At 44.0% G+C, this 12,500-nt stretch overlaps 1 protein-coding gene across 1 annotated transcript in view; it reads left to right on the top strand.

Moving 5' to 3' along the window:
* Positions 1-12,500, top strand: part of hsd11b2 (hydroxysteroid (11-beta) dehydrogenase 2) — a 33,974-nt gene that overhangs the window by 1,481 nt on the left and 19,993 nt on the right. The window contains exon 2 of the mRNA XM_084337748.1: positions 11,517-11,729. Within this exon, the coding sequence (XP_084193874.1) occupies positions 11,517-11,729 (213 nt within the window). The remainder of the gene's footprint in view (positions 1-11,516; positions 11,730-12,500) is intronic.

The raw sequence follows: 12,500 nt of genomic DNA, 5'->3' as shown, positions 1-12,500 counted from the left end.
TACATTGAAATTGTGAGGGAAGGCAAAAATCTACGAGCCTCAAACTAACTACCAGCTACATTACACATAGATACAATAGAGCACCTATAACGGAATAATTGCAAATAGAATGCTTGACCTCAGTTATCCATAAGGAAAATGTAGTACAGTCCCCCGGTTTGGTATGGTATTTGTATCCTGTTCCTGAAAAGAGAACGGTATGTTTTCTCAGTTATCTTTCAGCCAGACTGACAGTAATTGCCCTTGATTAGATCTGTCTCACGGCCACAAGTTCAGACTATGGTTCAGGCATACCCCTTGACTAATTGTTGCATCACAATTTGTATTCACTAGTGCAGTGGCCCTGTGGCCGTTTGTTCAGAACTGGCTGATTGCTTGGCCCCTGGAAAGTGCTGCTTGCGGTGTCACGTTCAAAACATGCCCTGTTCGTAGCGCGTACCCGCGTGGAACGCATGGAACGTAATGTTTGTTGTTAATTATAGCACCAACATTTGGCCAAATGGCACAGCATTCGAAGGTGCATTTCCTCAAGATATGTGAAGGACATTTCATAAATATTAAGTACTTGAGGCTCAGTCACCAGAAATTGCATTTGCATAATGTGGACAATGTCTTGGATCAACTTCTGCAGTTGCCAGGCCATGTATCTCAAATCTGTACAGACATTTTTTGTTGTACCAGGAACAATTAAATGGCCAATAGGTTTAAGGCTCTTTGTTTCATAGTTAACAGGCTAATCCAATCTAGTTTACACACAGTAATTATCCAGCCTTTTCGCAAGCGTCTGACTTTTAAAATGTATTTATATCACGATTCGAACCAAATCCCCCTTAAAACGTCACACCCCTAATAAATAAATAAATATGTAACATAATGTACACATTACACAAGGATCAGTCTATGTTTAGTGACAAAGAAATAATGCAAAACTATAGATCTTCGCAGAAACCCCATTCAACTCACTCAAGTGTGTGTATTTCCTATGTGTGTGTGTGTGTGTTTGTGTGTGTGCATGTGAGCGAGTGAGTGAGTCAGAGACACAGAACTGTATTGTTGTACATTTGCACATGGTGCTCTGTCCGCGTGTACACGTACAGTCCATGTGTGCATGTGCAGGGTACACCACATACACAACCAATAGCAGTTAACTCCTAAGCCCTCTGGGTGACGGTTTAACAGGGCCTTTAGGTGTACATTTCTGTGACTATAAAGAGGGTTAGGAGCCTGTTCCAGAAGTCCTGTTCTTTTAAAAAGAACATACCCTTAATTCCAAAAGACCACCCACAGTGTTTTATGGCATATTGATAATTCCTAAAAGAGAAAATTATAACTAGATTGTTTAGCCAATACTATACCAAGTTTTGCAACATTCTGTGACACATAACGGCCCGGGACCATACCAGTCTTTTTGACTTGTGGGTTCCAAGTTATTCTTGCCTTGATACAAAAATCAAGGCATCCTTATTTTTTCATAATCTTATCATACATTTCTGAAACATGTATTTGTTTTAATTGTTCTTTTCTGCCGATTCACCACTACCATTGGCTTACAGTGTATCTAAAATGTGTTAAACACCATATAAACTAAAGAAAGTCACCACATTTGAAAAAATTATATTCATGATAATAATACATGTGATATATATATATAGTGCTTTTCTAGAACTCAAAGTTGCTTTACACTAAGGGGCGTAGACAGATGTTAGCATGATACTTTAGTCATACAGAGACTTTAATGGGTATGGCCAGATTATACCAATAGGGGGCCTCAGGGAAAGACTGTGCTATGGTTAAATTACACAAACTACCTTTCAATTTATTTTCTTCTTTTTTGTTTATTTTAACCTGTTAAGCTCTAAGGTCCCCCAATTGGGGGACCCTGCTTTTCTTTATCGTAAATCAATCAATAGTCAATAATCGTATTAGATCCCCAATTATCATATCATGGGGGATCATTGGAAAGCCACACTCATTGGCTACAACCCTGTCCAATAATCTTCGAGATCACCAAATGATTGACGGAGCTAGAGCCCCCAGAGGTCGGGGGTGGTAATGTGTACTTTGGCGCACGCCTTACATATCGGCATGTAACTCGAGAACCGCTGAACGGATTTTGTCACCTGAAAGGGCAATTGACAGGCAACAAATAGGACTTTAATCTATCTATCTATAAATTGTATTAAAATAAATGCACACCCGAGCCGCTAGAGGTCGGCAAAGTGGCGCGTTGCGAATCGTCCTCATGAGGGCGTCCTCACTTGGATGTTAAGAGTTTTTTTTTGTTTTTTTTTGCCAAGAGTAAATACCATAACCCTATCAAAACAGCAGTCAAAGTGTATATTTTCATTTTTACCAATGTTTTATAACATTTACCGAAAATAAGAATTTATCAAAAAAAATCTAATTATATCTCTTTTATCGTAAAACCGTGAGGAACCTAACCCTGCCATTGGAAAGATGAGCCTTTTCCCTATCCATATATATGTGTATGGTTTGGCCATAATAAAGTCAAGGTCAAATTAAAATGGATTCTAATTTATTACTGTATCTACAAATCCTTCTGTTTAATCATCTTCCCTTTATTCCTTTTCTTAGATTCTTTGTACACTTGACCTCAAGAAGGTGGTGAATGAGCTCAGTGAGCGAAATCAAAAGAACCTCAATGTTTTCATGGTGTTATTCACCGGCACAGATGAAAAAATAAATCATAATTTATATTCTCCTTTTTTTCATTACAATTTACTCAAGTCTAGTAACAGACACAATATTTCGGACACTGGAAATACATACCCACAGGTCCCTAGATGTTCCTAGATACGAAGAGCATGCAAATTTACCTTGTAGTGGAGCAATCTTCCATTTACTTAGGCATGTACCTTTAGGCAAAATTTCTGAAAATAGGGCTACAGCTTAACAGCTCTCGAATACTAATTTCTAGGGCCTTTCAATAAAGTGTACTGTATCTGACAAAATTAGTACTCTGAACAGTATACTGGAGCCCCTTTCCAAAATAATCCAGCCTTTTTTTGTAGATTGCAAGATATGACGTGTTATATGCCCAAATCGTTTGTGTTGCCCGCCTGAAACTCCAAATATTTCCAAATCAAAGGTATATACCATGTTTCTTCACAAAAAAGGTCGTTTTACCTCAAAGTTGCAATCGTTACCAAAAGCATGTTTTAGGTTCGGTAAACCACAACACTGTGATCGATACAAAAGCATGTTTTAGGTTTGGTCAGATAGACCTGAAATAGACCTTACCTTAGTCAGAAGGTACTCCAAAATTAATAATCCCACCGTCCCATCGCGATCGCAACTACTCGTGCCCCCTTACAGCATGGCTATCATATGGGAAACAATTGGTTTGAGGCGATCAAATCACAGACCGATTGCTGTGTCCTGATTCCCTCTGAGGGCGAGGAGTTCATGCAGCCAGATTCACAGACAGAGAAAGACCCATAGTCCAGAGACCCAGTTCAAAAGGTAGGTGATACTAACACCTGGCGGGATTCGATCGTCATTGCAATTTTAACGAGGCAGCGGTACCAGGGAGAATCCATGGTATCAAAGGAAAAAGATCAAAAGGATCGAAAAACGTTATTGCCGCTCAACGGTTGGACGAAACACGAGTATTCTCATTTTTGGCGGCCAATGAGCTAAAAGACAAACAATGAATCTACACAAAAGCCTGGGGCGTTTGAAACCATCAGTTAATCCAGGCAGGTTCAGAACACATTTTAAAATACAATGGATGCCTATGACAGTTGTGAATCAGCAGAACATCAACATGTTTATGTAATGGTAAAAGATTATGAACAAAGAAGGGCGCCTTGACCCACATGTTGAGAAGACTGGTACAATCCTCTAAGTATGGGGCAGGGCTCGGTAATATAACTCTTAATCGCTTATCATCGGTCCAGGTTATCGCATTGTGTGTGTTGGTGGTTTTAGTTTTTTCCTTTATATTGTGAATATATACATGCAATTTTGTTAAAGTAATGATAACAAAAAGACAATTTCAGATTTCACAAGTCAGAATTTTCACAAAAGAAATATTTCTAAAACATGAGAGTCTTAATTAAAAATAATAATTCAAAACTTCCCCCACTGCCTTTGCTGTCCAATGAACATTGAGAAAAAAGTCCTTCTGAATACCGTGATATCCTCGCCCCCCAGCCCTACTATGGGGGTTATCAAGTGGTATCAAAACGACATGGACTGTGCACTTGGGTTTAGCAGTATAAAGGAGAGCAATAACACAGATGCTTGATCTGCCCACGTTTGTTTCCGTGTGGGTGGAAACCCAAGTGCAAATATCATTTTTCCCCCCTCTCAGACTTTGGACAAATGTGTGGACAACATTCACATCAGTAACCTCCCTGTGCAGGAAGGAGGATTCCTTTGATTATTCCATTGCCCAGACTGATAAAGTGATCAGGGAATCTAGGACATTATCCCTTATCAAAAGTAGCACGCATGGCTGCTAACTCTTGCCCGAACGGTTGTAGCGTGCGAAGACGGTGAATTGTTGCTTTATCTCTCACTCTCACTCTGACTCAGCTGTAGGACGTAGGGGATATCCACATAAATGTCCCAATCCATCCCAAATCATGCCATGAATGACGAAAATCTAAGTCTGATTCCTTAACACTTTCACTGCCACTCACGAGATATCTCGGGTTTCCGATAGTTATGTTGAAAGCCACTCACGAGATTTCTCGGAATTATTATTATTATTTTTTTTTAGCGATCTGAAATCATATTGCATCACGCGAGCCTACCCTAGTATACCCGAGCGCCGCCGGCGATCAGATGTGGAAAAAAGCTACCCCTATCGTCTCCCAGATGACATAAGGGATTTTGGAATGGACTCAATGAAAATGGATGGGGAAAAAAATCCGGTACTCCACATTTTCCAGTCCACTGATCCAGCCGGGGTTACCACAGTTCATTCTGGAGCCTCTGAGACCCGCGGAATCATGTACTGCACTGTACACACGTTGGATCCATACACTTATCGATTTTTTCGAATGGTGATCAGGAATTGGAATATACCAGTTGGATACCATCTGATGTCAGGTAAGGAATCTATGTTATCAGTGTTAGGTTAATCAGACTAATTTTGATGAAGATATAGGCTGTTTTGTGAAATGGGCTCTTTCGGTTTCACTGTAAAAGTCCAAGAGGAAATGAACACGGCGATTATCTGTGCGCGGCTCGAATGTGCTTGCGTGCACGTATAATATTGATCATCTAGCGTTTATTTGAAAACGATTCATAAATAGGCCGACAAATATCAACGTTCTGGAATATTCCAGTAAAAGACGATTATCATAGAATGGTCTAGAATGAACTGTTTTTTACCTCAAAACTGGTGCTTTTCAAAATGCTCTCAAACGGAAATGAAGCGATACAAAACCAATCTGCCTTGACAGCACTGACTGGAAAAGTATTCTTTGATAAGCGACGGGCAGATTAGACACATAGCCATAATTTAAAACATAGATTAGGCGATATTAACGTTAACATTGAAGTGGACCGTGGCATCAAGGGGGTAAAAAAGAAAACCCGGCGTGGCACTCAAAATGTTAAAGAGGAATCGGTGAGTAGTAGCCCCTTGAGTAGGCAGCCGGGGTAATCCCAAATGAGATCACAGCGTACTGAGGACAAAGCTCTCTCCTGGCTATCCTGGAGGTCGCCCTCAGGACCTTAGGAGGTTGTCTATTGGCATGGTAACCAGACACAAAATCCCCAGGCCACCTATTCAGGAAAAAAGTACATACCACAATCCTCCACCACACACACACACACTGATGCCTGATCTCTCACACACGTTTGAACACCAAGTGAAAATACAGCAGTGCCTTAAGTTTGCAGCCAATAAACCCCCCACCCCAACACACACACACACACACACACACACACACACACACACACACACACACACACACACACACACACACACACACACAAACAAACACAAACACAAACACAAACACACAAGATGATTTCAAAGTCACAGAGAGATCTTACTGGACAACCTTCCTTAATTGGCTTCTCCCTGAAAACTGTAACAAGGAACTTCAGAAACAAGGAAACAAGACCAGAGAGTGGGAAAAAAGCCCCGGCTTAAACCTCTTACAGAGCAAACTGAAGTGCAAGACAAAGATGCACATTCCTGAAGGAATGAGGGCTGAAGTCAGAGGGCTAACTGAGTGACTTGTGAGAGGAGGGGTGAGGAACACTTAAAAGTGCATTTTATGGGGGCGCCAGGGTGGCGCAGCGCGTAACGCACTGCAGTGCAATGCGGCCGTCCCGGGTTCGACTGCCGGACCCGGCGACCTTTGCCAAATGTCTCCTCCCCATATCTTCTCCCATCCCTCCTCTCTGCCGGGTCTGTCCAATAAAGCAATAAAAAATACCAAAAAAAGTGAATTTTTTAGCTGACCTGAATGCTTCAAAGCTTCAATCGCTGCCATGGTAATCGATGTCAGAATCACTGTTTGATTGCTTTGCTTTGTTGTCTTTGCTTTTGGTTGTGTGAATGATTGCATGGCCAAATAAAATATTTACACTGTCACAGAATTATATGTTACAGCAACACCTCTTTACGTTCTGAAAAAAGAAAACAGACTTGCACGCCGTCCCCTCTCCCCTACATCGTTGACTTCTCCATCTCTTCCCAGAAAAACTGATTTATTTTTTACACTCACAAATTGCGCAATATTCTTTGACGGGGGGCTGCCATTTTAGACAATTTACAACTCCTATGAATCATGTATTTTCGATGGTCGACACAGAGTTGATGTTTTGCCAGGGAAGTGATTAAAGCCCTAGCTCTGAATCGCCGCGTTGCCATCAATTATCCACAGTGACTCCCAACACACGAAGCGAACACCGATAAGCGCTCTAACAACCTGCTGCTTCTCTTCCGTCTTCGGAGTCACTCGAGGACATGGCCTGTAATATAACACACTCCCTTTCATGCTTGCTCGCTCTTCCTCCTCCCCCTGCTGTTCTCTCTCTCACTCTCTCTCCCTCCCCCGCTTTCTTCTCCCATTACGTTATCTCATTTTGTTTGCACTTATTGCGTTTGGCGAAATGCCACGGCGACTACCTTGGAGAGCCGAGACGCACAGGGTTCTTCTCACCTCCCCGCGAGAGACGGAGGTGTGACGCCACGAGCGGCACGGGGCTCATTCATCCGGAGGGAAACGTGACGGGGGCTGAATGATGACCGAGGTCGCCGACAGGTGTTGATCTGAGAGCACGACGTGTAGCGAGGTCGTTTCTCTGGTCTTGTAACGTTCGAGGTCACAAGGAGACCCGTAGAATTAAATATAGGTCAGGTAGAATTATGAGGAACTACGAGGAAACCTTTTATTTGGTTTGATGATGATAGATGTTGGATAAATACGGCTTTAGAATAACTAAGACTGAGGCCTGAACATCTAGAATTGCAAACCGTATCACTGAAATAGGTCTCCACTTGTGTTTTTACCATATAAATGTCCAAATTTCCTCCAAAATATTTAGAAAAGCATTGAAAATGCAAAATTTTAGCAAATAATATTTCTTAACTTTTGCAAATAATATTGTATGTTATATCTGGAGTTAGCTGGACATTAGCCAAGGGAGAGTGAGCCTGAGACAAGGTGTGGCATCATGGCCACAACGGAGTGAGGGGTGTCCCCCGCCCGGGGACAGATGTGTGCGTCAACCTCGGCCGTCTCTCCACGCACATCAACCTCTGACCACAGTCCCGCGCCACAGGGTCCCCTATTTGTTTTTCCATCCAGGGGCCCCTTTCGGTGCTCAGCTGTTGCGTAACCTCTCCTTTCAGAAAGCAAAATCAATCACGAAAACCCTGTGATTGATAACACGCGTGATGTGTCCCCCGGGGGAACAGGTTGGAGATAAATACTCCCCTCCAACAATCTGTTTACCCTGGGGGGGGGGGGGGGCTGTTGATCCCTCCTCGGGTTACTCCATGGACATCAGGAGCCGCACATAGCCACCTCCTTATAAGGAATGGGACAAGGGGCGGCCGGGCGAGGCGTGATGTTCCATCATCAGACGGTCGGGATGGGGCGGTGGAAGAGAACAGCTGCACAAGGGCTCTCCCCTGCATGTGCTCCTGATGAGACAGGCCTGCATGTAACATGAGGCCGCCGGTGACGCTGCCTCGAGTGGAAAAAAAAGGGCAGGCTAACATACAGTACCAATGGGGGACCGGTGTTGGAAAATGCCCCACTGTGGGGGATAACGGTGGAAGGTGACAGTGTGTGGTCCGGGGGCCGTGGGAGATGGAGATAGGGGCCACGTGTGCAGGGGTTAGAGCGAGGTGGCTAGAGAGAGAGAGGAGGTAACATGTGCGGTCAACTCCTGAGATGCTCTTGGAACTCAAACTGAGTTTCCAGCACCGTGTCCCATGAAGAAAGATATGGCAAATCGGCTTCCAGGAATATCCACCACTCCATTATGTGTTGTGTAAACTGGACTCAATTGTCCCCTGTGATAGGATATCATGTACTATATCCCTACAAACACAACAGGAGGGAGGACACGGGGGAAATTAAATAGAGCACAATGTACACTCGCGAAGCTACACCGTGGTCACAGTGAAGGGACAATAGGGTGTACTGTGTAATCGCCACAACCCCCAAAGGTCATTTGAGGCAATAGACTGCAGTTTCTTCAAATGTGAAATGTAGTAATTGTGTCGAGGTTGCTTAATTTGTAAAATGACAACCCAACAAATGTGTGCGTAGAAGACACTAGATACAATGAGGTTCTTCTCTCTGAGCTGTGAGCTGCTAAATTGTACTAGAACATGGACTATTCCAAAACTGTTCCGTCGACAAAGGACCTGCCAAATCAAAAGGTCTGCCTCAGACAGCGTTAAAAGAGATACAGTATGTCTGTAGGGGGGGGGGGGGGGGGGAGAGAGAGAGAGAGAGAGATAGAGAGAGAGAGAGAGAGAGAGAGAGAGAGAGTGAGTCCAGGATTATGTAGGCTACATCATCAACCTAGTTAATCAGTGTACTATGATGCAGGTGAGAGGTGAAGAGTTCAGGCTGGGCTGTGTACCAAGTGTCTCCAACCTTTATTGTCCAACAGATTGATCCAATCCACTTGTGCATCCCTGCCAATGCAGCATTGCGAGTGTTGTGGCTCTCTGAAATGGGATTGAATCTTACTCTCAGCAAGCATGAAAACGATACTATGCATTGTGCAACGTGACATGGCAGACTTTCACTGCTTTGTACATTTTGGTTTCCAGAATGCTTATGGGCATGGTAAGGTTTTTTGAAAACGTCAGCAGCATATTTGATCAGCCTTTTAGTTTGTATGTGGTAAGCCAGCATTGTTAGTTGAGCTATCAAAGTGTCGTGAAGAATGGAATCGAGAGAAGATAAACTCTGCTTGTGTTTAGCCAATAATCCGCCCCGATTACACTGTGACATCACAGACATTTCTCATACCAGCTCGTGTCATGACCCTACCAAATCTTCCAAACTTCCAAACGAGTCAGAAAGGCATGTACAAAAAAACATGATCTTAACAACCACAGTCAAATCATGACAAAGATGTATCATTCGTTATCATTCTAACTTCCATGAAATCTATTTGCTGGACAGCTTTGAAATGAAACACCAATAGCCATATTTAAATAAAATCCACTGACCTCAGCGGCAAAATATTGTCTCAAACAAATTCTTCTATCCATTATTCCCACCTGAGAACGGTGTTAATTCCCACTTATAACAATGCGCCACCCGACGAGACTCTGTGCATGGTGAATGGGGTTTAGCCAGTGACCTTTTTGTTATTGTGGTGTGAATGGAAAGTGAATTAGGTCCGGTGTTCATTGGGCAGTGGCTTGTTGGAACTTGTCCACTGAGAGAGTTCAAGCAGGATGTGCAGTTTTTTTGTTTTGTTTTTTTCACCACCAAGGACATTGTGTTTTTGCCAGTTTGTTTGTATGTCTGTCTCTGAACAAGATATCTCAAAAGGTAACAGCCAGATTGCCATAACATTTGATGTGCACATTCCTGACCCCAAGAGGAAGGAAACTATTGATTTTGGTGACCCCATGACCTTTCCTCAGTTTTTTCAAACTGGTTTGAGGTGAACCCTTCACTGCTGAACAAAGCCACTGATCACTGATCAATAATAAATCAATCATAACACTCCTGACCTGTTACTCATACAGTCACAAAAACTAGCTTGTTTGCTGGTTAGATTTCACAGAAGATCATATAAACCAATCAAATTGAAACACAAGGGCATGTGCACATGCCTCTTTTTGTGGTTTACGTCCCCCTGTTCTTGTGCATGCTGGAAGAACATGATACACAATTCTAGTGTAGGGGAATCCTTTTCTCCTACTGTGCACTATAGACCCAATTATAGATGTCAACTAGTGGTCAAAGCCTCCATTGGCCACCAATAATCATTTAAGATAATGATTGACATAGTGATCCACAAATCCAACTGACCTTTAGACACTACTTCCTCTGTTTTTACAGCCTCATACATCAGTGACATCACAGGGGCGTAGCAAGACATTCTGGGCCCTCTGCACTTGATGTGTCTCTGCCCCCCCCCCCCCATTGTCCCCATCTTTGACCTTCAAACAATCTAACAAATCCATTGACTTGACGATTATACAGATACGTTCATAGTGTAAATAAGGTTCATACGCCTCAATAGCCTTCGCAGGACAACCCAATTTTTTTTTTTATAAACAAAGCTTTCAGTCAAGGCTGTGTGAGAGCCTTCCACCAGCGTGGGGTCCTGGGTCGTCAGTTCCACATTTCCCCAACTTCTATGAGGGGGCGACAGTGGATCGGGAGGTAGAGCAGTCGTCTGGTAATCCGGAGGTTCCCGGTTCCATTCCCGCTTCTTCTGGGCATTGAAGTGTCCTTGAGCAAAACACTCAACCGCTCATTTCTCCTGATGAGCAGGTTGGCACCTTGCATGGTTGCTTCTGCCGTCAGTGTGTGAATGTGTGAGTGAATGGGTCAAATGTGAGGAACAAATTGTAAAGCGCTTTGGATAAAAGCTTCTATATAAATGCAGCCATTTACAATTTATGCCCCTTACAGCCATTGGTTGAAGGTTACAGCCGTCGTCTCTGAGACCACGTCAGCCTAAACATCTCCCTTGGCCTTCAGAAAACTGGGTTAGAAGAATTGGTCTGTTTACACTTACTTGGGGCGACAGTGGCTCGGGAGGTAGAGCAGTTGTCTGGCAATCCAGAGGTTCCTGGTTCGATTCCCGCTCCTCCCAGGCAGCGTGTCAATGTGTCCTTGAGCAAGACACTTAACCCCTAATTTCTCCCGATGAGCAGGTTGGCACCTTGCATGGTCGCCTCCGCCGTCAGTGTGTGAATGTGTGAGTGAATGGGTCAAATGTGAGTAACAAATTGTAAAGCGCTTTGGATAAAAGCGCTATATAAAAAAAAGCCATTTACCATTTACTTACGCTGCTATCTCTCCTCCCCCCCCCAGGTTGTGATACCGGTTTCGGGAAGGCTGCAGCACGAAGCCTGGACGCGCTGGGCTTTGAGGTGTTCGCCACGGTGATGGACCTGTCTGGGAATGGGGCCAAGGAGCTCCAGAGGACCTGCTCCCATCGCCTCACGCTCCTCCAGGTGGACATCACTCAGCCCACGCAGGTCCAGCAGGCCCTCCTCGACACCAAGGCCAAACTAGGGCTTCGAGGTAAGACCCTATCCTCCTGGAGACCACTTAGCTTGCATGCATGCACAGCCACACGCACACGCACAGACACAGTCTATAATTCGAATAAATCAAATGAATGATTATTGTGTTGTGCTATTTATTGGCGGTAGTTATACGGTTCATCAAAGCACTAAAAAAAAAAGGCTGATAAAATCTCTGCAATGTTCCTTGGAACGCTTGTATATACAAACAGACATAAATACACATGCACACACTGTTCCCATCAGTGTCAGCAGATAATCACTCTCCAGTTGCTCTCACAGCTCTTCAATGAGACAAATAGAACCTGCCAGATAACGACGTAGCGCATATGTTGTTTGTGTACATTTGTCATCCAACTGTTACTGTTGGAACATAACTCTGATGCTGAACACAGTGTGGAGAGAGAGCCCCCCCCCCCCCCCCCCATGTGGGAGGCACCAGAGGCAGTGTTTGCTTTTGAAGAGTCAGTTAAGGACATCCTCGTGTGTGTGTGTGTGTGTGTGTGTGTGTGTGTGTGTGTGTGTGTGTCTGTGTGTGCGCACGTGCGTCGGTACGTGTGTGTGTGTGCGCGCGTGCGTCGGTACGTGTGTGTGTGTGTGTGTGTGTGTGTGTCTGTGTGTGCGCACGTGCGTCGGTACGTGTGTGTGTGTGTGTCTGTGTACGTGCGTCGGTACGTGTGTGTGTGTGTGTCTGTGTACGTGCGTCGGTACGTGTGTGTGTGTGCGCGCGTGCGTCGGTACGTGTGTGTGTGTGGGTGTAAAGAACTTG

Source organism: Notolepis coatsorum, assembly GCF_963971535.1.
Source record: "Notolepis coatsorum genome assembly, chromosome: 20".
Lineage (NCBI taxonomy): Eukaryota > Metazoa > Chordata > Actinopteri > Aulopiformes > Paralepididae > Notolepis > Notolepis coatsorum.
The sequence above is the reverse complement of the archived record's forward strand: the minus strand, read 5'-3'. Positions and strand labels throughout refer to the sequence as shown.